We start from the raw sequence: 25690 nt of genomic DNA, 5'->3' as shown, positions 1-25690 counted from the left end.
ATACAGTGTGGGGTTTGCTCATCTGAGCCCAGCAAAAGCTGCAACAGGCGTGTGTGTGCACATGGGATGGGGAGGGGAGGAGGATCGGTGCAGCAATGCCACACAAAACAACAGAGCCACAATGGGGGATTCTGTTAAGCAAAACCAAAGCACCTACAGTGCTCATAAAAATGTCTTGATTTATTTTTTTTTCTGCATTTTATTGTTGAATGCAAAATGTAAGAGATAGTTGAAGGAGGCAGGACGTATTACATCCCTCCTCCACAGGAAGAGGAGTTACAAATGCTTATCTCATAAAATCATTAAGGTTGGAAAAGACCTCCAAGATCATCTGGTCCAACCGTCCCCCTATCACCAATGTCACCCACTAAACCATGTCCCTAAGCACCATGTCCAACCTTTCCTTGAACACCCCCAGGGACGGTGACTCCACCACCTCCCTGGGCAACCCATCCCCATGTCTGACTGCTCTCTCTGAGAAGAAATGACTCCTCATTTCCAACCTGAACCTCCCCTGGCACAACTTGAGGCCATTCCCTCTAGTCCTATCACTAGAGTTACCTGTGAGAAGAGGCTGACCCCCAGCTCCCCACACCTTCCATTCAGGTAGTTGTAGAGAGCAATAAGGTCTTCCCTGAGCCTCCTCTTCTCCAGAATAACCAACCCCAGTTCCCTCAGCCGCTCCTCACAGTACTTGTGTTCCAGGCCCTTCACCAGCTTCGTAGCCCTTCTCTGGGCACATTCTAGGACACTGATGTTTGAGCAGAGGAAAGAGAGAGCCCCACACTACCTTTTCAATTAGTGCTCTAATCACAAAGGTAGCAAACCCAACTCATCGCTATATGTTGTTCATGAGAACTTCCAACACAGAAGTATTGACCTGAGAGCAGTTTCTACAAATCTCTCTTGTGGAATATGGTATAGTGCACAGGTGATTGCCAAAGACTATAATATGCTGGTGACCAGAGATCAAAATTTTCCACAAATAAATAGGGTTATAACCATCAGCTTCACAAAAACAAATAACCTGGCCATCCCCAGAAACAATGGCCAAGGTCTTCAAAATTCAAAAGAAGGTTTCAACTGCAATTCCCAGTGACACATAGGCCTGAAGGTATGTACCATAAATTCAGAAAATCCTTCCATATTTCTTGCTGTACAACCTTAGCCATCTCTAGCCTCCCACCAGTGCATTCCATCTGTATTCCCAGCCTTCCCTGGGCCTCTCTGAGGACCATGAATAACAGCCTGCACCACTGTGCTAGCCCCATGACAGCTCTGAGGCTTGGGGAATTTAGGACTGCTTATACATGGATGCTTTACAGCTGTGATCCCATGGACACTACTTTCCACAAAGATATTCCTACTGTTGCAGAAACTACTCTGTACAGACAATGATACTTTTACAGTGTAGCAAATTTAAAAGATTCGTACAAAGTACCATAAGTATCTGTATAATTCCAAGACACCGCTAATGAGAAGATGTAGGCTAATTCTTCTTTCAGAACAATGGATATCTTTAAGAATTGGCCTGAGGTATGATGCATTTCCCCATGTTAAAAATTGTCAGTCACAAACTGATCATCTGCAGAAAGCAGGAAAGTTCAGCATCAACCAGACACCATCCCAACAGCCTTAATGGCTTTTAAGTCTGGTGCACAAACTGATGAAACAAAAATACTAAATTTGAGCCAAGTAAAGTATGGTATATCAGTCTTCATTAAGGGGAAAAACCATACATAACAGTTTTATTTTTAGCTATTTGTTTCTTTACTGATAATACATTTGTTTTACCCATTAGAGTCCAAAAAGCCAAGGTGGCCGTTTGCCAAAAGAGGAGTTGTGAGTATTTCGCCATGTTTTTTCCCTTGCACTGACCTTGCTTTCTCACACAACTAACCTGAACCTGGGTAAAAAGAGTTTCTTCACTCTACTGCCCTTGAAGAAAGGCAGCCAGCAGACAAGCAGAGCATGGAATTCTAACCTGCCTCTGGGACCGAGCACCTGCTTGGTCGTTCGTCTGCAATAAAGGTAGGGTGACTCCAGCACAGCCTCAGGTGACACTGCATGTAACGTGTGAGAAGACAGCCAGCACACTCACCCCCAACCCCAACAGGGTGAGGGAGCACATGGTGGCTGTGGCAGGCTCTGCCATGGGTAGTGTCACTAGGGTCATGATCCTGCATCTCACCCACCTGAGCCGCACCCCTGAGAGGCTGCCCCAGGCAAAACCCTTGGTAATTCTTTCACATTCTTGCTTTAAACTCACTGTGTCATGTATTTTCTGCATGCCAGCCCAAACTTTACTTTGCCTGATATGGAAGGTATTTGAGCTTCACCTTTCCAGCTGGCATTTTAGATGCATTCTTACACCTTTCCTGTCCTCATGGGTGCCCTGATTCTCTCCAATGAAAGCACACACCAACACTCTTCAGTTAATTTCCTTTTCTAACACATTCCCTTGTCTTCTGTTATGAAAATTTTCACTTGCAATGGTATCCAAATTTCTTTTCAAAACCATTTGCAAGTGTCTTGATAACTTTATACCCCTAAAGATGTATTTATGAAACTTTCCTACCCATTTTTTTATATTTTATTTTCTAAATCTCTACTGTCAAAGAAAAGTTTATGCAAGTAAATCAAATACTTGGATTAGCATATGAGTTCCCACTTCGTTTGACAGCATTTATACAGAATTTCAAGGAGCACAGCCTAAACCACAGTTTAGACTTCAAAATATTTGAAATTTGCAATAAAATACAGTTAATATTTAGTCAAGTGATTTCTGATATTATTACATGGCATAAAATTTAACATATAAAAAGGCATTTTTAATGTATTGGTTAAGCATGGTGCATTACATGCACTCCTTTTCAAGATATCTTGCAGAACTAAGAGCTCAGCTTAAATTGTGAATTTCAAATATTATATAGTTAAATACATATTTCAAAGTTGGTTTAAATTCAGTGCCTAAAATTCAGACAATAGCAATCCATGAAGTATGTGTGTATAGTTCCAGAGAGCAGATAAAACTTAGTGATACTCCTTATAAATCTAAGTTCACAGAACTAAGTTTGGGTTCCTAAACGTTGCTTAAACTTTTTACATGGCACTGCTGGCCTGAAAAATAAAGCCAAACCTTTCAGCTTTTCTTTCATGATCCCTTACATGAACAGAATCCAGTTGCTGTTTAAGCTTTCTAAGAGCTCATTTTACAGACGCTGCTATGCAGCTGACTAGAGGAGTTATTTTTAATACAAAACTCAAATTAAGATAAATAAATAAATAATCTCTCAAGATTTATATACCTAAGATGGCAGGAAGAAGATTTCAGATATGAGTTTGCTGTCCCATAATTCTGGCTGTGCTGGAGGAAACAAAATATTTTATTTGTTCCGTATTGTGGTGGCAGCCCATTGTCTGTTGCCATACCAATGATCTGCCCTGCCTAAGACCGTTGTGTTACATAAACAAGATCTTACACACCCACACCTCAAAGCCACCTACACACACCACCCATAAGTACAAATAAGCCTGCCATTGCTGTCTCATCTCCGAGCAGGAAAGCATGGAAATATAAGAAAATCACGTGGTTAAGGGCAAGCTCCTTAGAGATCAAAGCAAGGTTATTCAGCTGAGTAAACTTCTTACTGGTCTTCAAAACAGTGTATGAATCAGGGGTGATTTTTTTGTTGTTGTTAAACAGGGTAAAGACAAACAGAAGCAAGATCTGGAAAACTGTCTTTCAACTGTTAAGATCATGGACTGTGGCACATATGATTTCTGCTGTTGCAAGGTATCAAAATACTCAGTATACTGTACCATAAAAGCTATCTGTTAAGCTCTAAGAGATGGAGATAAAACTTTTGTCTTACTTTCAAGTTACCATACTTTATTACATTAATCTGGATATGAAATGCATTTCGAAAGCCTCTGAAAGCCTAGTCCTTTGGTACCTTGATTTTACTATCTGAAAAACAAGAGGCTATCCTCCATCTCTGCTTTCCAGCAGCACCAGTACAACACATTACATTCATTAGCTTTTGCAAGCCGCACGCTATTTTTTGGTACAGCATCCTACAGACATAGGCTATTATTCTGCACTACTTTCAAGTTCGGTGTGTTTATGTTATGAATATTTTAGAGGAAAATGTCAGGTTTTTAAATATTTTTAATGAAAACTTCAAGCTTTCAGCAGAAGAATTACTAATACTGTCAGCCAGACTCTATATGGGTAAATAGATATTAGATTCTTTTCATATGGTCTGAAGGAGTTGATGTGACAGTCAATTATTTTTTCTTCTTCCTCAATCAATAGAGTAAATCTTGGCATGAGTTTATAAAGGCTCAACAGACTGAGCAGAAAGATGTCAACAGCCGGTTGGAAGTGAAAAAAGAAGAAGCGGTGTGGGAACTTTTCACAAGTGAATGCACTTACTTTCTGGATCATTTGCTGGTTCTCAAGATGGTAAATTAAGATTTAATTTCTCAAGAATGATGAAACATTGTTTGCCCTGTTGACAGCACAGTAGACATAAAGCCATCTGTACCCTCTCCTTTGGCATCTACAGGGGAATGATAGGCTATTGCTTCCCAACTCCTCCTTCCCTTTCCACCCTCCCTCCCCCCCCCAAAAAAAAAAAATAAAAAAAATTTATATATTAGTATTAGTTCAAGGAAAAACAGAGAAAATATTTCACTAATCTTATCTGTTGCTGAGTAAGTAATCTAGGCAGTACAATAAGTACTGCAAAGTAAAGGGAATAAATAGGGAGCAGGTTGGATTCCTCCTTGGTGGAGCAGCACAGAAAAGGATGGGAAAGGGAACAATAAGTCCAAGGTAGGATTGAAGTGTCCTTACTTACAGACTCTTTGGTTAGCGATCTGAGAAGGTGAAAAAAAGTGAATCCTGGGAAGGATGAGAATAACAGGAGACGTGCAGCCTCCTTGCTAAGTCTTATATAGGACTTCACAGACAAACCTTCACCAGCCCCACATGACCCATGTTCAGTCCACACCAGTTTCCCAAACTCTGCTGCCAAAGAAATACACTGAATTTAGGTGTCCAGTTTTACAGATACTTGCTATTCTAAGTATTTCCCAGCATTCAGGTATTTCACTGATTTAATGAATACCCATAGGGGACTTAATCACCATAAGCCCCATTTAAGTTCTCAGGTCAACTGTTTGTGGCAGTTAAAGAATTATGCAAGGCTAAGCAAACACTCTCACTAGCTCTTCAATCTTAGCACATGTGTGATGGGTTTTCTTTCATTAGTGCTTTTCACACACATACTAAAAATTCCACTTAATAATCTACATTTCTTAAGCCTTTTTCAGCTTTAGGCCAGATTCAGCACAGCTCCAAGATCACTGTCAGAGCTTAGGTAATATAGCATCCTAGCAGCCAATCAATACAAATGCAGTTTTCACTCAACACAGGTTAACAGAACAATCCAAAGAGATGAAAGCCATCACAAGTCCTTTGCTTATGCTATTCCAACAATTTTTCTCTTTTCTATAGTAACTCCAACTTGTGTAGCATGGGTTAAGAAGGAAAGCATTTAGAAAAGTCATAGAACTCTGTAACTCTGCAATTCTGATGCTATTAATTCCTACACACTACAACTCTGATGCTATTAATTCCTTCACACAGACCTGCACAGATCAGCAGCCCCTGGCAGACAGAGAACATGGCAGGGACATTGCTACTTATGTGGTAGCTGCAGAAGACCCCAGAGCCAACCCTCATGCCCTGCTCCTTACACAAAGCCCTGTTTAGCCTTCAGGCATGGCAGAAAAAATTTCTCACAGCATCATCTTCTGCTCTCTCCAAAATCAAAAAATCTTTTCAAAAGAGTTACATGTTTTTTTCATTAAAATATTATATATATATATATATATATACACACATATATAAAATTACATATATATAACGGGCAAAACTGCTAAATAGCATGCATTTGTTTTGTTTTTAAAGATATTTATGAACACTCTAAAATACCTCCAGAGTAAAGAATTTCTCTTGGATGTGGATTTATGGAAACTCTTTGCAAACTTGGAGGAGTTAAACAAGGTGAGTTTTAAATAAATAAATAAATAAATGGTGGGGAATCTTACTGAGATTAGGAACCAACCAGTCCAATAAAAGGAGATGAGGATCCATCAATAAGGTCTTTATTCAGACTCAATGCCCAAGACAGGAAATGAGTTCAAATAATTAGTCTTTCCATCATTTCTGCTTGGTATTTCTGTGGGGGTCTTTAATGCAAATTCTCACATGCCTCCAGCAAAAGATAAACAGGCATGGAGGAGAGTTCATTCAACAGTCGTTTCTGAAGTAAACACCAGTTTGAGACAATTTCTCAAAAGTAAAGTCCTTTTAAAAGGATTTGTGAAAGCAGACAGCAACTACACAATTCTTACTGCAAAACTAAGAATTATAAAATAATTCCAATAACAAGTTTCCTTTCTCAAACTTAAGGGCACAAAGACCTTTTTATCTACTAAGCCACTCTTGCAGAGCAAGGAAAAAGAAAATGCTGACCATCCCTCACCAGCCAGGGTTTCCCCTGGTGTGGCTACCCCCAACACCGAGCTGATGCTCTGCATCCATGTACTACTCACCCTCCAGCTTCCAGGAAGAAGGAAGAGGAAGACAAGGCTTGGCTGTGATGCTCTCTGACTCTGCCACTTGTGCCCAGTTGCTTGGAGATCATTTTCAGCTCCTGAAAGTTAAAACAGACAATAAGTCAAGAATATATTTTACAAAGCTTCATTAGCAATGTGGAAGTTTTTCTTGTCTTTAGAGCTCTTTTATGGGACAAAAATAAACTCAACACCTCAACCTTAGCAGCAAAGTGATTTTTGGAAGGGGCTCTTCAGCTTCAAAAGCGTAATGTCTGCTCACAATCATATTGTAACACATGATAATGTCTTAAACAAATTGGCTATTTCAAGTTCTTTACTGTTACACCCTTGCCTTAACCACTAACATCTCAATTTTTAGGCAAAACAAGAAGAGCAGGAAAGTTCTTCAGAGCAGGAACAATTAAGTAGAAATACATGAGAAAGTCATCTTTGCTCAGTAGCTGACCACTCACCAGATGAACATATTCAGAAGCAGAAAGAAAGAGATTTTAACCAATGTATTTGTGCTCTTGTGCTTGTCATGGACAAAAATCATACAAGCAGCCATCTAGTAGAGTTTAGCTGATGTGTAATTTCTAATCTATTTCATTCTTACTTAAAGAAGGTGTGCCATTCTGGGAACACAAATGCTTTGAGCTTGGCTAGAGCTTGATCAAGACTTGAGACAATTATCTTTAATGTATTTTCCATTTTGTTTTCTTATTTTGTTGTCCATATTAATGAGGAAGAGAAATGATCATTTATTGTACATAGTTGTACATAAAAGACTGGACCAATGTACAAAAAAGTAGCTTCCCTCACTGCCTTTTATGCCTTTTTCACGCACTATATAGCATGCATTTCTTCTTGACAGCAGGCTGAATCCAGGAAAAAATGCATGCTGTAAAAGGTGCAAAATGAACCCTTGTTAAAATGAAAGAAACCTAGTCCTATAAGCAACCCTGCCCTCGTAAGTACATCAAACAAAGCAATGCATACAGCTAAAACAACAACTCATAGCAGTATCACAGAGGACAATGTTGACTTCTGGTCACAGGGAAATACCAGGTAATGCAATAAGGTAATATATGCAAATTTTTCAGGAGAACGATGCCTGAAGAAAATGACAAAGATAAAGACCTGGGAGATCCTTCAAACACATCTGACACCCCTTGTACATGCAAGGCTGCTGTATGCTCTAACCACGGACAGTGTAGAGTTTGGGTCTCTGCCAATGTGCTGAACGTATCCAGCTCTGTCTTTGAGACTGACCAAAACTTTGGCCCAAAACTCAGTCTGGTCATGAACATGAGTGCAAACAGTTTGGGAGGTGAGCAGGGGTTTAGGAGCAGGCTTTCCCCCACTTCTGACTGACAGTGTAGGCACAAAGAACTTTTGAAGTTAACTTACAAGGAATATGGGGGTTTCATCTTATAGCATTTTATAGAAATTTCCCACACCTCCCAGAGCGTGAAACAAAGTCAAAGAAAAGATGGTGTCCTCAAAGAAAGATGGTGTCCTCTTCAAAATAGCATGGTCTCCTCCAGTTGTCACAGCTCTGTCACACACAACGTTTACAAGTAGATACCATTCATCCATTGTAATTTACCATGTTGATTCCTATCAAATACAGCTGCTACTGTAAAATAAGTTTAAATGAAATAACCAGAATCCTGTTTCAAAGCTTTTGTCATATGGCACTATCATGACATAACTGGGTGTTTGTAGAGATTTACTTTATCTTCTGAATGATTAAAAAGCTCTGGGTGTAATTCTGATGCTAATTCTAGCAACATCAGGGAGACAAGCATAGGTGTCTTATGAGGTTTGAAGCCTTTGAAAAGACCAGGAATTAGAAATAAAGTTGTCTTAATCTTAGGCAGATCAGACATACTAATTTCTTTTTTTTTTTTTTTTTCCCTGTTGCTTAGATAAGTCTCAGTTTTGTGGAAAGTTTTTTTGAAATTGTGAAGGAACATGTCAGCGAGTCAGGGTCGCCTACGGATTTCATCTCCATACTCAGAAAGGTAACATAATCAGAAGCTTTTTTGTTAATCTCAGCAGATCTTTGCAATGTACCATTTGTCATAAGCACGTAGGTTACCTTAAAGCAGTCAAGTCAGTCGAGGACATGCCATCTGTCACAGGCAGTTTTGTCTTAGCCTCAAGTACCTCCTGTCAGTAGGACATTTTTATTTTTATTCATTGACATGTCTGAGGTGGTCATGGAAAGCTGCCCTGTTCGTGGAACAGAGCATGGAAAGATTTTCCATTCCTGGGGAACCACAACCCAGGCCTTCTGGAGACATTGCCATCAACAGAGCTTCTCGCTCTGTGGGAGAAGTTTTCCTGAGGCCAGATCCTGACCCTGTCTCCAGGTGTACCCTGCTTCCTTTCAATCCATCGTGTAGATCCTTCCTTTACTCCATGGACCAGATCCACAGATGTATTTAAGTGACTAATTAAGATCTCAATGGGATATGTATTTTGGCCTGTGTCTGCTAAGTGAGAGGCGGGCACAGACCCTTTTCCTGTGTACAAGGAAATCTAAGGTAAAACCATATTACAAAATGAAGAGGGTTGTTCCTGCCTTTGTTGTGATATTTTTCTTTCTTGACAAGATTCCAAGCCTCTTTTGCAGTTTTTCCAGGGTGACCTCTGCCAGACGCACCAGATTTATTGCCTCAATTATACATCCGCTGTCTACTACTTGGAAAACCTGAGACAGAGAGAAGATTTTGGCATCTACCTGAAAGTAAAGTGATGGTTTTATTGTTGTTGTTGTCGTCTTCTGGCTTTCTGTCTTATGAAAATATTTTAACAGCAGGCTAGAAAAGTTCACTGGAAGCAAAACTGTTAAAGTAGCATTTTACACAGATAATTAAACTGCAGGGGATAATCATGCACATGAAGTCACCCTTCAGAGTATATGTTCCCCTGTGCATGTGAAAGTCCGTATTTATAATTTAAAACAGGCAAGAGTGGAAAGCTAGAAGGGAAAATCTGGCTGCATTTTTGCAGGCAGAAAATACATACTGCCAGCATCGAGCATGTTATGTTTTGCACATAATCCATTGACATGGTGACCTACACTTTAGCAAAGTGAAATGGATTTTAAAAAAAGTCAAGCCACATTATAAAACCTCTCTAATGGATTTTCCTTTGATACATGTCCAGCGTATCAGCTTGGTTTAAATGTTGAATGGGATCACAGCGTATAGGGTATTGCATGCTCTAGAAGATGACCGGGCTCAAGGGTATTCGCTAATCCACATCCCCTCAGAGAGGAAGCAGCATCCTGGACAGCAGGGCAAGCAGCCACTCTGCAATGGCAGTGATTTAGCCCCATGGTTTGACTTGACTACAGATAGAACAAATGTAGAACTTGGTATCAAAACACTACCAGCAGATGAGTGTTTACTTCCCTCATATAAAACTGAAAAGAGCTATTGGGCAAGTCTTTGTAAAGTTAAAACAATAGTGCAGGCTCTGTCTCTGCTGACACTGTGTCTGCCTAAAAGCAGTAACTGCATCCAGGGTAGCTGCAGAGCTCCTGGGGATGGGGCTCTGCTATTTCTGACCAGTGTAAATGCTTAAGACTGATCTTCAATGTTACAAGCTTAGGAATAAAAATCTAAAGAAGGCTTTTCTTTTTGTAACAGCCGCAAACGCTGCAGCTTTCAGGGACATCACTCCCTCTCCGACAAGGGTTTCAGACACTCATGTCTAGGAGAAAGGTCACTAGTGGAAAGTAGCAGTTGAATGTAAAAATTGGCCCTCAAATGAGACTGAGGTTTTCCTGATGAAATTAAAATGGCAAACAAATAATAGCACGGCTTCATCCACCAGCATGGCCACAATAACTGAAATGGAAAGGAGCAGTGTGGTTCCCCCTGTACAGACGTGGAGCCTTTACACTGTACTTGCTCTCACTGTGTAAAAAGTTATTCTTTAATTAGCCCTTGTCTCATTACAGCTGATGATGCATAAAGCTGTTTGTTTGACATTTGTATAAAGCTGTACCTACCTGCCAGAGAGCAAAAGGAGGCCTAAGAGCAGTGTTCTTTGTCTTCAGCAGTGGTGTGAACAAAACGAACAGTGCAAGAGACTGCACCTGCCGGAGCTGCTGGTTGCTCCATTGCATCGACTGACCCGCTATCCCCTCCTCCTAAACAATATCTGGAAGAGGAGCACTGACGAAATGGAGAAAGCCTTTATCTGGTCAGTGAAAGAGAAGGTGGAAAAGTCCATACGTAAGTAGCTAAGGTTAAAAGTCAAGTATGCAATTAACAATTAGGAAACTACGTGGCTTTTTGTGCATGCGCTTTGAGTGTAAACAGATCCGGTCTCCCTGCAGAGATGCAATGAGGACATGCATGCCTTTCTACAATCCTGAGTCCTTCCTCATTCTGTAGGAAATGATTGGTGCCACCCCTGTGCTCTCTGAGCGAGGTCACAGGACTCCCAAATCAGTGAGTCACTTGTATTTGCGCAGAATCATCTGCAGTGACATGGAAACAATTAAAAGCAGATCACAAATTGGAACAAATAAAGAAAAATCTCAAACAAAGAAGTCTTTGACTTGGATTTATGTCTAGGGAGGATTTGTTGGGGCTAACCCTTAATAGGATGAAATACCACTCACAAGGGGGATATTATGCCAGTGACCTTTTGCTAAATGACAGGGTCCTACCATGTAAAGTAGCAGAAGAGCTATTGCAGCTACAGATTTTTCCTACTTACTGTAGAAAAAGGGGGGATTGGTCCAGGCAGATTTTTCTTTCCTGGATCCTGTTTTAAGTAATTAAATTATTAATTCAGTCTTGTTCAGGAAGCCATAAACACAGCTGTAAGTGCCTTATGGTCTCCTATCTGGAGACAGGTTTATTCTCTAAAGTCATATCGCAGCCCACGCAAATCAAAGACAAGACAAGCAGTGGGGAAAATGCCCAGCCTGCCAGTCTTGGCAGGAAGAGGTGCCTGGCAGCACCGCATCCCCACCTGCAGAGCAGGGTGCTGCATGCCCTGAGGGACAGGGAAGTACACAGCAAGAGGTCACTGCTGCCCAGTCTGGACCTCTCAGCTCTTCAGCATGACCTCCAAGTGCTGAACTTTGAGTGAGAGAGGGATCCTTGCTCCTACTCTTGCTGAGTTTTGTGGAGGAAAAATGGCAGGGTTTTTTTCCAGGTGTTTCCCCAGGACCCACCAAATTTAAGTGGGTCTTTGGAGCAAGGATTAAAGCTCTTGTCCTCTTTGGGTCCAGTCCAAAAAAACAAATAAGGACTGCTCATGGAGCAGTGACTCTGTGAAGGATTGGACGCTGCTGTTCTTCCCCCCATCCTGGAGGCTGAAGGTTTAAATGTCTCTTTGGAAGATGAGACAAAGCACATGTCTTCCAGACATAGATAAACCTGCTCCTGCTTCCTGGATAAATACTCCAATGGCAGAATTACCACCTACAAGAGACTTGAATCCTTTCTCTTATTGACAGATTTTGTGAGGAGCCTGGCCTTACAGCCACACAACAAAAAGACCCAGCACAGAACAGGTCTCAGAAAAATAAGGTGGTTTTCATTACTATACATGTATGGTGTGGGTCTGCTGGGAAACTCTGCTGACCTAAGAAGAGTTTAGTCATTGATTTCAGTGAGGTGAGGACTTCATCCGGGGTTTCATACAATACATGAGAATTTTTGGCTTCCACTGAAGAAAATCAGTATTCAGCATCTTCTAGAAACAACCCTATTTTTGCCAGTATTGGCAGTAACTGATGCTTTACATATTTCAGGGGATCTGGAAGGCAAAGTCAAGTGGCTGGACAACTTTCAGAAGTTCCGGCAGCTGCATGAGGTCATAATTTGGCCTCAAATCTGGGATCGCGACAAGAGATTCTTTGTTCCAGAGGTAAGCACTTTAAGGGCATTTTTCCTTGTGGAAAGAAGGCAGTTTCCTATCTTTACAGTGTTATCTAAAGCTGTCTGTCTGCCTATACTCTAACTGCTGTGGGTGACTCTGCTCTAGCAGGAGCAGCCTGAGCACTGCAAATGCTGAAGCTGAACATGCAGGCTGCGCACAGTCCCCTGGATGGCAGCATGGCTTGCTCTCTGCTAGCATCAGAGAGAGTACGACCAAGAGGACTTGCCAGGGTCTACTTTTAGAGGGCAGAATGAAATGGGATAAATATAACTATTAATACCTTTTATAAGCAGCACAGCAAACAGAAATTATTTTCCTCTTCCACTCCTCAAGATGACCCAAAGAAATCCCTACTTGAATACCATTACAGAAAATTATAGTGTCTCTGGGAACAGATACACCTTTCTGCTGTGGTTGCTCCCTTACCCAGACAGACATATTTTAACCAGCATTATGGTAACATCATCAAGTGGGTCTTACCTCAAGGATTACATCTATTTGTGTGCAGAACTGCAGAAAACATTAAACTCACTCCAGAAATGAAAAAATACAGCTTAACATTTCAAAACCTTAAACACATTTAAAGAGAAGCACTGCTGATGAAACACAGCCACAATCAGTTATCAGCTATGTGGTGAATTTGGGCTGATATAACAGGAGATGTTGTCTGTTTAACTGCTGGGTGCCTCCCAGTTCGTAATCAGAAACGCAAAATTCCCTGTTTTATTTTTCTCTCTCTGTCTCTTTTTGGGGTCAAGTGCTTGAAACAAAACCTGAGAGAAAATAGCAGTGAAAACATTTTGTCTTCAGCGAGCAGACTTCTCCTCCATGAAGGGAGACTAACACTAGCAGGTAATGGCCCTAAATGTCTCTCTAATAGGCGCTGGCTTAATAGAATTATGCTTTGTTATGGCAGGGCTGGAATGAACCTCTGTGATAGTATTCAGGCAGATGCAGGGAAGAAAAAGCAAACATACGGCTTGTCAGAGGCCAAGAAATACCCGAACTACCAAAAGGATGAGTAATTTGCATGATTGTTTCTTGTCACATCTGGATATTCAATCTGCCAGATGCAGAGGAAATCAGACTGACTTGCCTACATCTGTCACTCAGAGGGAGAGTTTTACTGTCAAGTTCAAGAATGTGGCAAAAGGACATCAGGAAGTTTAGACTGTCTCATACAAACTGCCCCACATACCCGGGGACTGATGTCAACAAACCCCACCTCTCTGGCACTACATCTGTTAAATGTTGTATTTAAAATTACAGGAAAGTCCAGACAGTTTTCCTTTTTTTATTTTTTTTTTTATTTTGTACTTATCTCTGCCCAGACTGCTGTTGTGATGGACATCTAGGAACAAGATGGTAATGTGTAAACAAGATGAGTGCCTTCCCTTTCATTACCAGCAGTCTCCCAGGACATGCCCCTAATTCCACGTGTAGCACTGAGGTCCCACTTGGGCGTTGAAGCAGAGCCCGGGCAGTTTGATTGCTTTCCATGCCTGGAGAAGACCAGCATCCAAGAGGGCACTGGAAGCAGCAGGGCTATAGCAGGGCCTTGGCAGAAATGAGCCCAGCTCTGCCTTACAGTTCCTTCACCACCTCAATAGGAGCAGAGGCGAAGGGAGTGAGCACCCAAAATTTTCTGCCTCCCACCATCACTGTCATAGAGGGAGCAGCCAAGGGGCACAGCCCATGGATCAATGGGTTTGGTTTTCCTCCCATGTGAGGAGATTTATAGTGGCAGAGGCGAAGGTGCAGCAATATCAGGCACATGGAAAGCAGAAGATAAGGTTGCTACTGATGTTTAGAGGATGGTGGGCAGAGAAGGAAGAAAGCCACTGAGTTCTCTTCTGCCAGTGCTCCCCTCTGCACTCATTGCCCTTCTGATGAGACACCAGCACATGATCCAGTGAGGTAAGGGTAGCCTTCAGGGGGCTACATTTCTTCCTGCAGTACATAATTAGAAAATGGAGAAGAAGGTATAAGCATAAATCTTACCCAAGACAGCCAGATGCCTGCAATCTGCAGTATAAAAGTGCCTGGCATTTGGCCGCCTGTCCAGATGAAATATCTTTCAAGACAAAAATGAAATCACTATTCAAACACAGTGCTATGCAACAAAAAGTCTGTCCTAATGTCATACTTCTGAACAGATTCAGATAAATTTGTCTTTGAGGTGAACCATGTTTCTTCAAATGAAACTGCAATCTCTGAGACCACAATTGCATGTTTTTTTGGTAATCCTAGCATCAGGAAGATAACACAGGAAATGCTAGAAATCTTGTTTGAAGAAACATTGGTGCTTTGTCTGAATTTTCAGGAAGCAAGTGTTTCTGCTGTCTGCTTCTATTTAAAAATAGTGCAATCAAAAATTGATGCTTAGTGGTACTGGGAGTCAGAGAGAAGACAATCAGAAAGCTCCCGATCAGCATTCTGCCAGATCAAGCTGTCATGTCACTCTGTGAAAAACATGGAAAGTTTTTGGAAGTTAATAGAGTTGCTCGGTGAAAGGATGGGAAGTAACAACGCAAGCTGCAGCATAGGGTATTCCCATTAGATATTTGGATAACCTTACTAAAATTAGGGTGGTCAAATATTGGTGCAGCAGACCAGAGTGGTTGCATAGTCTACATCCTTGAACATATTCATAACTTGACTAGATAAAACACTGAATGACCTGCTCTTGGAGCAGTGGGTTCAGCCAGGGACCTCCAGAGGTCTCTTTCAACTGCTGCCATTCGTTGGTTTTCTGAACACAGCATAGATCAAAGAAACAGAAAATTTGGTCTGCAGCAGTAGAGAGAGTTTGCAACAAATAATTCTTTCATGTGTAATGCCCACAAAAGCCTACTGCTGTACAAGAGATGCTGTGGAAAACACCATACCAAGTTTTTGACTTCACAGAAACTCACAGAAGTTTTTCAAAAATTTTTCAGAAATTTTTCAAAAGACTTCTAATACATGATAACTGGTCTGCTGAATCCTCAGTTAGCACGTAAGTTCTTCAAGGTAGTTCCTTTTCATAGAAAATGTTTTAAACAATCTTAGTGAGATGAGTTTTCAAGCCAAAGCCTTTCAGAACCAAGCATGCAAGAGAGCATTTTATCATCCTGCAGATTACCTGGAAGTAATAGCTCTGAGCATCCCTATTTGCAGTGAACAGTAGCTAGGCTTTTCATGCCCAGAGATGCCCTATCAGTACAGAGCAGTCAGCGGAGATATTACAAAGCATAAAGCCTGCAGCAGAGAGAAGAAGTAATTCTGGAAGTTACATAGGGCAGTAAGTTGAGACCAAATAGGGAGAGGAAACATAGGTTCATGGAAAGAGGTAGGAGGAACTGTAAACAGGGAAGAGATCAAAGGACCAAATTCTGCAAATCCAGTTATGGAAAGAACTTCCTGGTAACCCTAAAAGCCAGATTCCCAGCAGTACGTCGTTTAAAAAAAAAGTACTCTTGCTTCTGTTAAATTATTCCCTTATTTATATAATAACAATACTTGCATTTTCATCAAGGCATGGAGATCAACCTTAAAAACTTAGAACCATTCTCACAGACATCTGTTGCTATATTCCTTGCATCTTCACAACCTCCAAATTAGGAAGAAAAGATAAGCCAACTCTATTTTGTATAGCTTTTGAAAAGCCTTTGTGATATTATCAGTTAACATTTCATCAGTGTGAAAGTCTGTGCAGAGGGCTGCAAACAAATATCTGTAGATACCAGTACTTCACTATTTCTTTCTCTCTGACATTTTCAGAAATTTCATTGTTTACTGGTTAGAATTTGCTGATTCGTAGCATGTCAGCTGTTGTATTCATAGGAACTGCAGGTGATTCAGATCACTTTTACTGGAAGGCAAGTAGTTATTCTTGCATAATGAAGTGGTAACTGCTACAAAGTACAAATATTAAGAGCCAAAATCATCAAAAGGCGTATATGACTTACAAGCACTGTATTTGAGTGAAGACCAGGGGATGAGTAGTTGTGTACTATGCTGAAAGTCATGCTTCTTTTTTTTAAAAAAAGTATTGTAAGATGATTCATAGATGTTCCTCAATTTAGAAATTCCTTAGCATTCCTTAAAATAATCATGCCAAACTGACTTTTTTGTTTTCTTCCTCAGAAAGCACAAAACTCCTTGATGTCTACCTCTTCCTATTTGATGATTTCCTATTAATTACCAAAATTAAACGTAACAAAAAGGTAATAATGGATGTTGTTGCAGACGTTATTGTATTTTCTGGCTTGGAAAATATTTTGAATGTACTTTGGAAGGCTGATATTCAGCAAGAAAAATACAAGATGACTAATAGGCATGAAAGACAGGCAACATTTCCTTATGCTAATAGTAAAATAACTTCCAAGAAAGGGAGAAGAGCTCCTGATATTGAAAGAATGGGGCTGGGGGGATCTTTGAACACCTTTGACTGTTTCCTGCCTGTGTACCTATAGTGTTGTTTTAATACAGGCCATGACCTTGACAAGAGAGTTCCGGATACTGATAAGTTTTTCAGAGAAAAGATATCTAGGGTTGCTTAGGCAAATAAGCTCTCTGAACACCTTTGATAAGACAAAGTACATAATTTAGGGCTGTTTATTGCCTCTACTTCATGAGCAGATGGCAGACAACCCGCTAATCAAGTTCATTTTCTATTCCCAGAAATACGGGGGCTCAGATACAGGCATAATCCCTGTCTGTCCTTCCCTCACTCCCGAGCTGCAGTCGCTCATAAGAGAAGGTGGGTTTTGCTCAGTCCTTGACCAGCCCATCCCACTGGACAGACTGATATTGAAAAATGTTGACCCCATCCACGTAACAGGTATGTGCCTGGGTGCATTTGAATGTTTTCATAAATACCATCTTCATCCATTTGTGTATGTAGCGGTGAAAGGATTAGACACTGCTTGCCCACAAACCACCCCCAGAAGCATGGGGTGCCAATGTCTCAGCACTGGTTGGCTTCACAGATCCATTTGTACTGCAGTGTCTATAACAGTGACTTTCACATGCATACTGGCAACTTTCACATCTAGATATTCACCACATAGAAGGTATGAAGACTCCAATGACTTCTACCTCGTGAGCCGAGTATTTTCTTACCCTAACCACCTTACCATGCTATATCAATCCCTGGAGCTATTTCCAAAGGACACTGTCAATCCCACAGTAGTTATGAAACATTTTTTCAGTTGTCCCAATTCCCAACACTACAGTGCACTACTCTCCTTGGTGTCCTTATGTGTACAGCAGCAAAATGTGATGAAGCTGGAGAGATGATCTACCTCCTGCTGCTGCACTGACTCACCTCCCCACTGGCCCTTGAGAGGATGGAAATCACCCACCCTAAGTCAATGCTTCCCTGCTCATAGGCTTCCAAACACATTGACATGGAAAACCACCTCCAGTAACATCTGGTGTGCCCTTTGGTGAAGAGGGAATGAGGACCAGCCTCCACAGAGAGTATCCAGCTTTGCCCTGCCTGAGGAGCATTCATGCAGCCACCAAATAAGAGGTTGGATCAGGCCTCCAAGTCTGATCCTCTGGGACAAGGTCTCACACACCTCAGTGACACTGACCCGACACTGTCAAGACCCCAGGAGCCTCCTCTCTATCAGAGAGAAACAGAAATACAAAACTCTGGGCTCCAGGGCCTGCCAGCCATCCTAACCCCAAGGACAGGGAGGAAAAGCTCAGGAAGCTAGAGCACTCTGTAGGAAATCAAGACGTAGAAAAGAAACCTAGAGCCCATAAAATTTATGATAACCTATTCACTTCAGGTAATTACCATTCAGCATCAACACTGACAGGAAACGAAGGTAGGCAATAAGAGGAAACTGAAGAAAGATGAGAAGTGGATGAAAACAGAGGAGAATAACCTTGTTTTAAACGTCCTCCAGATGCCATCTGCCTGCCTGAGACATCCCCTTGCCAACCCAGCATGAATCCAGTGGCTGCACCTCACCAGCAGCATGGCAGCCAGGGCAGCCCCAACAGCCCCATGGCCCTGCCCAAGCCCAGGCCCAACACAGGATCAGCAGCTTCTGGCTGCTGGGGGGGACATGGCAGCAGCCCTCCGGCTTGCATGTACAGCACCGTGCATAAAAGCCACACAGGATATGAGAATAATATCTGTGGAATTTTTCCTAGCTGCCATTTGCTATATTCAGGGATTTCTAACCAGGCTCCCTGTGACCTAGCCACAAGCAGCAGAACAGACAAAATCACCTGCTGCATCCCAGCCAGGCTCTAAACACTGGTTATGGCCTACCCCACACTCTGGACCTCATTGCTGGTTTTCTTCCCCATATGTTCCTACCAATTTTATTACTGTCTGTAGCCACACAATTCTCCATTATTTACTTGTAGTCTTGTTACACTTTGGAAGGCCCATCCTAATACAATACCTGTTGGAGTGGAATATAGTAAAAATATTGATAAAAATAACTACAGGGACGCTGCAGTTCACATTTTCACCATTTTGTGTAAAGCAACAAGCAAAACTGCTAGCCCAAAGCCTTCCGCATTTCAGTGAAGGGGTAAGAGGAAAAACGCTGTGCTCATACTCACTACCTGTGAATGGCAGGACCTTGCACCAGAGATGCAACTTTACATGTAATAGTAGGGATCCATCTCTGAAGGCAATGAATAGTACCATACTTTCTGACTTGGAAGTTATTTTTGTTTTGACGTTCTGATCTGGATTTAATCTTTGCAATTCGTTATTATGGCTCCACTAAGAATGCTTTACACTAAATGCGACGGCACCAGACCCACCAGTCTGTCACTGTATGTAAGACCAGTAATCGTAACAGCTGCAGAATCTCTTTTGACAAACACTGCTGAGGGTCTGATGCTGAGCACTACCCAGCAAATTTATACTAAGGACTAAAAAAAAAAAAAAAAAAAGTATTTCATCTGTCCACAAGCGGACATAAGGCATGAGTTCTGTAACGTACCCCCTCTGCTGCTGCAGATTTCTGCTGCTAACTGATTTACCACAGTAATTTAACCAGTCTATGGTTAAACATGGTCTACATTTCTTTCTTTTTCTATAAAACCAAGATTAGAGGACACTCTATCCTCCAGAAATGCTTTGAGGTCTGCGATCTGTACTCTCTCCTGGCTGTATGGGTTCAGGGCTGCCCCTTGCAAGGGGGCAGTCCCTCACCTTGCTCACCGTTGCTTCATTTACAGCAGTGTACATGTATACTGGCCACAAAAAGCAATGCCAAATGAGTCTGCTGCATTGCAATGGGTCACTGCACCCTGCACACACTCCAGGGAGAGACCAAGCCCAACACCAGTGTGAGAGCACAGCCACTTCCCTACATAGCAGCCTTCAAATGGACATATTTGAAATCAGATAAAAGCTGTCGATACCTGTACTTCTCTAGCTTCAGTTATGCTTTAGTCTGCTCTGAATGGAAGCTTCTTTTAACAATCCTCAGCAAGTCTCAAAAGCAACTGAGCTACACAATGGTTGAGTAAAAATTGTATTAAAAATAAAACTAGTACAAGCAGAATTAACTTTCTGAATTAACAAAGCTTCCCATATAACAAAAATTAACTCCAGAAGGGTGCCTTGCCCTATTAAGAATCAGGAAAGATGACGACACGTATCATATTTTCAGCCATTAGTAGACTGTGATATGAAATTGGAGTGGCAGCTGCATGAGGAAATTTATATAATTTCTTCACATTTTTTTTTTCAGTCTTCAGCCTGAGAAATGCTTTCCTAATACAGCATGAAAATAGGTATCGACAGTGCATAGCAGTCTTCTTGCTACAAACACAAACAGAGATTGCCAAGGTAAGTAATACATCTTTTTTTCTTCTGTAATTACACAGCTACAGTTGCCCTAGAGGAGGACCTCAGCCTGAAAGTGGCCATGCTGTGCTAAGAATCTATTAAAGTTGTGACATTTGTCCAAAACCAAAACAAACATACCAAAAAAAAAAAAAAAAAAGCGCTGGTTCACACATTTTATTTGCTACAGAATTTTTACTGTTGAACATGTACCAACTTTCTATCAGGGTTGATAGCAAGCCATATCTTTTTTGAAAAACATCATTTCTGTTTGCTTAAAAAAAAATGACACTTCTTGCATAACAGAAATGAAGACAGTCAGCTCCTCCAGAGAAGTCAAAAACAAAACAGTCCCCCCAATTCATATCTGTAGTATCCAGATCAGAAAATTGTGTTCATCTATGCACAGCACACTTTTGCAGTTTCAGATTGAACAGATGGTATGATTAATTCTACTGTTATATAAATTTACCCCTCACTTTCACACCATATCACACTTCTACCAGCAGTGCTGTTTTTAACATCTGAAAGTGTGCTAGGCACTTCACAGCTTGGGTGGTATTTTTTTCCTGTAAGTTGAATTTCATTCTCTAGTACCTAACGCACAAAAATCTGACTACCACTAATACTAATTCTTAAAAATAAATTACAGTAGACAGACTTTTTCAGGGAAAAACAATAAGTGAATTCTTTGCATTTCCAAGCCACTGGTTCCTACTTGGAATAAGTATCTACTTAAGAAGCAGTTACCATCTCCTGTGATTGAAATATTACCATTCCCTTTTGAAGTATTCATGCCAGGTAACAACCACCTTCTCCCAGTTTCATTTTATCTATGCACTGAAAGTCTCTTTTCACATGGATGTAGTAACATTACAGTATTTTGACTTGTCTCCCTGATTCTTCAGAAACATAGACCCCATCCACCACGGTTTTGGATAAACTACTATATTTCTGCTCATAAACCCAATCCCAGCACAGTCAGCATGTTTTTTAAAACAAACTTTACTAATTTTAGCAAAGTTTTGGCCTCACAGTTTTAGCTGATAATGATCTGCAAGACAGAAAGGATGATGATCTTCCTAAGACAACTGATATTTGTGAGGGCCATCAGATCAGGACTTTGAGGTAGATAGAATTATAGAATGGCTTGGGTTGGAAAGGACCTTAAAGCCCACCCAGTTCCAGCCCTCTGCCATGGGCAGGGACACCACCCACCAGACCAGGTTGCCCAAAGCCCCATCCAGCCTAGCCTTGAGCACCTCCAGGGATGGGGCAGCCACAGCTTCCCTGGGGCAACCTCTGCCAGTACCTTGCCACCCTCTGAGGGAATAATTTCTTCCTAACATCTAATCTAAATTTATCCTTTTCCAGTTTAAGACCATTCCCCCTTTGTCCCACCATTATCTACCCAAATAAAAGTACCTGTAGAACCCCTTCTTGTTGTTCTTTGCACAACTCTCCAAGTTTAGTTCAGTCAGTGCCTTAGAGTCAGTGCCTTAGCTTTCCCGATCCCATCCCTGCACATCCAGACAGCGTTTCTGTACTCTTCCCAAAGCACATGGCCACATTTCCACCATCTGTGCACTTCCTCCTTTTGCCTGTTTGACCAGCAGGTCCTCATTCAGCCATGATGGTTTCCTACCTTCCCTGGAATATTTATTACACATGGGAGTAGAGAGCTCTTGTGCTCTAAGAAAAAATATCCTTAAGTGTTGCCAGCTCTGATCAGATCCTTTAATCGGATAAACCACATCACAAGAGAGATGGCAAGCTGAATGAAGACGTAGGTGCCGTTTTCCCATTGAGTCATCCCAAGCAGAGGCCTGCTACACTGCAGGCTACCCCCAAGTTTTCCCAGTGTTGCGAGGGGCCTGCCTGGGCTCTGTGTTCGCTCACAAGGCCCCAGTTCACTGGCTCACCAGAATACAGCTCCGCATTGACTGCACACGGAGCATATCTTCTGGATTTTGCTGCCTGAGTATTCACCATGTACGTAATGGAGATGCGTCGGACACCTGTCCCCACTCCCACCTCCCTCTCAGACACACAAAAACACAGAACTGAAATACGCTGCTCTTACTCACTCAGCCCATCCATGCAGCTGCCCCACCCTTCTCCCCTGTCCTCCTCTCTGAGCCACAAAAACCTAAACATTTGAAACTCTGACTCGTAAGGGACCACTCCTGCCCGGCCAACGCTGTGCAACCACCACTGCACAGCTCATCATCCCCTCTTCTGCTGGCAGTTCTAGAGGGGCCAGAGCAACCACCCGTACTGAAGACAGCATGCAATCTCTCTCCTCTGCTTTCTGTTTTCCAAAGTGATGCATTTGTCTTGTTTGGGGTTTGAACACACATAGGAAGCAACCAGATGGGTCAATAACAAAATTTATGAATCCTAAAGTAGCACGAAGCAGAGCTGCCTCTCATGCATTTCTATGCCCTGCATCAAAGCCCAGTGACTCTTTGTGCCTTACAGCAGGGAGAGCAGCCACTGAATAGGCAAAACAAAAACCCTGGGGTGGCAGAAGCACAGCTAGACCTCCAGCTTGTATTGCTGCCAAACAATTTGCAACGTCTCATCACAGCAGTTCAGAGACAGCTCAGCTTCTGTGACCCAGACCATCTGGACTAGCACAGAGAGAAGTTACGTTGATGTATTTAAACCCCTCTCTCCAGCCACTACCCCCTGCCTTCCTACCTGGATGATAGGGGATGTAGAGATGAATGCTGTCAGCATGGTGCAGGAAACTGAAATTCATGTGGCAGCACATGACAGACCTCAGAGGGGCCAACAACTTGCAATATTGATAGCACTGGAGCTGTCTTAATCAGGGTAGCAGGGAGCCCAAACTGCAGGGACAGCATTAAATTAATAAATGCTACACAAAAACAGGTGAAATAGCCTGCAGCAAATTTCAAAATTTCAAGCAAACAGAGCATTAAAGTCCCATCTTTATACCAAAAAGTAAAGTTTCATTGGAAATCTCTGGCTCCAGACAAAGATTCTAGTGATGTGCTGTGGCCTTCGCAATGGGGAGTGTTGGGGCTCAAGGAAAACTCACTTTTGTTTCAGGAATTATGAGCAAGGGCCTGAAGAAACACCAAATACAGCTGAAAGCTCATGGGCGTTCATCTGTCTGAATTACTAGAACTTTGCAGATTGCCTGGGTTTACAGATTATTTTTCTTGTTACAGAAAGCATGGATGTCGCAGATAGAAATGGCAATCTCCAATTACACTAAGCAACATGAAATCAAGAAAAGCACACTTTTCTGCTCCCCAGCTGAATCCTCTGAAATTTAATAATGCCAGCACAGCATGGACAGATCCCGTGGAATACTATTGTGGTGATAACATAGTTATTCCTTCCAGCATGCCTTTTATTTTCTGACACTAGCAGACTTCTGACTTGACTAGACAGAAGTGATGAGTTTTGACCACAGAATATAGGAATACATCGGAGGGGGAGAATGAGCCAAGCACCAAACACATCACTCTTAAATGCTCCTTTGCTTCAGCTAGGGGAAGGCTCTTGCCATCCAGGGAAGTGTTAACACAACTTCTTTCCTAGAAAGCAGGACAGGGAAAACACCTATGTTGATGAGGAGAACTTATTCACCAGAAGTCTAGAGGGGTTATTCCGAACTCATTCGAATTGTATTAATAAATTTCATAAAATTAAAATTGTAGGCAACTAGCCATAGCTCCCTGTACTTACTGCCTTTTCACCTACTAAAGTAACATCTCACACTCAGCTTGTGGGGGAAGATCAGTAAAAACATTTTTTTGAGTAGCAATTAATTTTCAAAATGAAAAGGTTGCTTAGTGCTCTGTTTATTTGAAAATGGTCATCTTTACATCTAATATTCAGATAAGCTACAGATGCTACAGAATATATAAAAAGAACAGAAGTGCAATGATGTCCCCCTTCTAATGGGGACTTTTTTTACCCAAAGTTTTTCACAGCTTTATTATCAGTAGATCCGTCACTATGCATTATTTACGCTTAGTGCGGCCTTCAGGGTTCAATTTCACAGTCTTTTCAACTTTTCTTCAAAAACTCAAACATTCTTTTTATATTAAAACATTCAATACTTCATTGCAATCCCAGATCTATGGTTCATATAGTAAAAGTATGTGTACGTTTTTTTTCTTTTTTTGAGGTGCTGGAATAGCCCCACAGAAGTCTGTAACTGGTTGACACAACATTACTCCTGTAGAGGGAGGGTGCTCTCACCACATTAGCCTGGGCTAGTCTGAGATTAGCATAGCAGAGGAAGAGAGACTTCTAAAGCCAGTCTAAATGATCCTGCCACTTCTCCCACTCGTTGTGCCCAGTCAGTCTCTCCCTAAGCATGGAAGCAAACCTTTAGAATATCCCTTCAGTAACAGAAATTATTTCAGGGTGAACTGAACAGAGAAACCACACAGATGAAGACTATGCTGAAGAATTTGGGAGCGCCGTTCCAGTTGTTTGCATTACTCATGGTTAAGTCAGCATACTTCCCTATCTTTTGTCTCTGCTCTGGCATCAAATTAGTCATAAATTCAAATGTTGTGTCTAATCCAGCTCCACCCATCAGGATGTTATGATATGTTTTCTCCACTTGAGCAGTTTACATCTACACACAAACTCTGGTCTGGAAGCTGTGTGTACTTACCTGGACCATCATCCTCCTGATGTCACCGCAGCACGTGCTCCTGCTCTTCCCTTTTATGCCCACAACGGGCAAGTTTCTGTCACAGCCTAGTGAGAAAGGGACAGCTACCCAGGCTGCATGCCCGGGGTAAATGCACACAGCAGAAAAGCAGAACTGAGCAGAGCTGCTCCATGAAGCCACGCAAGCTACAAACACTTGGCCACAGCTTGGCTTCAACAGCTGTGCTCTATCTCCACTGGTGCCACACTCAGCTGTGCACTGTGTCACACCCTTCCATCCCCAGCACCTCTACAGAATCTCACAGTATCTTGCAATCAGTGATGATACCAAAGAGTTTTAAGCCCAGAGAAATCACACCTGTCAGATTAAGCCCTGTGCTTCCTGCACTGGCAGAAGAGAAGGGGGGTGTTTTGCACCTGTGTTTTTGTTTTTGTTTTTCTCCTTCCAAAAAGATCTTTAAGATAGGTCTGCTCGGTTTACCAGGTAACTAAATAGTCCTGGAGATTCAGTACTCCCAGAGGTCAGCACATCTCTAAGGGGGATACCCTAGGGGAAGGAAGTACTTTCACACAGGCTGTCTTTAGGGAGACAAACTCAACAGGCTCTTTTGTGGTCTGGAGAGGAAGATGCCCCAGAAAACAATCAAAGCAGAAATCAACTTCTCA

At 41.8% G+C, this 25690-nt stretch overlaps 1 protein-coding gene across 1 annotated transcript in view; it reads left to right on the top strand.

Moving 5' to 3' along the window:
- The window catches only part of PLEKHG7 (pleckstrin homology and RhoGEF domain containing G7), a 34312-nt gene extending 9172 nt beyond the window's left edge, over positions 1-25140 (top strand). The window contains exons 5-17 of the mRNA XM_072036660.1: positions 1802-1842; positions 3707-3796; positions 4319-4468; positions 5981-6076; positions 8562-8657; positions 9272-9385; positions 10709-10883; positions 12419-12534; positions 13305-13398; positions 16675-16754; positions 17212-17371; positions 20265-20362; positions 23560-25140. Of these exons, the coding sequence (XP_071892761.1) occupies positions 1802-1842; positions 3707-3796; positions 4319-4468; positions 5981-6076; positions 8562-8657; positions 9272-9385; positions 10709-10883; positions 12419-12534; positions 13305-13398; positions 16675-16754; positions 17212-17371; positions 20265-20362; positions 23560-23667 (1418 nt within the window). The 3' untranslated portion in view covers positions 23668-25140. The remainder of the gene's footprint in view (positions 1-1801; positions 1843-3706; positions 3797-4318; positions 4469-5980; positions 6077-8561; positions 8658-9271; positions 9386-10708; positions 10884-12418; positions 12535-13304; positions 13399-16674; positions 16755-17211; positions 17372-20264; positions 20363-23559) is intronic.
- The last annotated feature ends 550 nt before the right edge of the window (positions 25141-25690 follow it).

The sequence above is a fragment of the Anas platyrhynchos genome, chromosome 1, assembly GCF_047663525.1.
Source record: "Anas platyrhynchos isolate ZD024472 breed Pekin duck chromosome 1, IASCAAS_PekinDuck_T2T, whole genome shotgun sequence".
Taxonomy (NCBI): Eukaryota; Metazoa; Chordata; class Aves; order Anseriformes; family Anatidae; genus Anas; species Anas platyrhynchos.
Note: the sequence above shows the minus strand (reverse complement) of the source record. Positions and strands in the feature narration are given on the sequence as shown.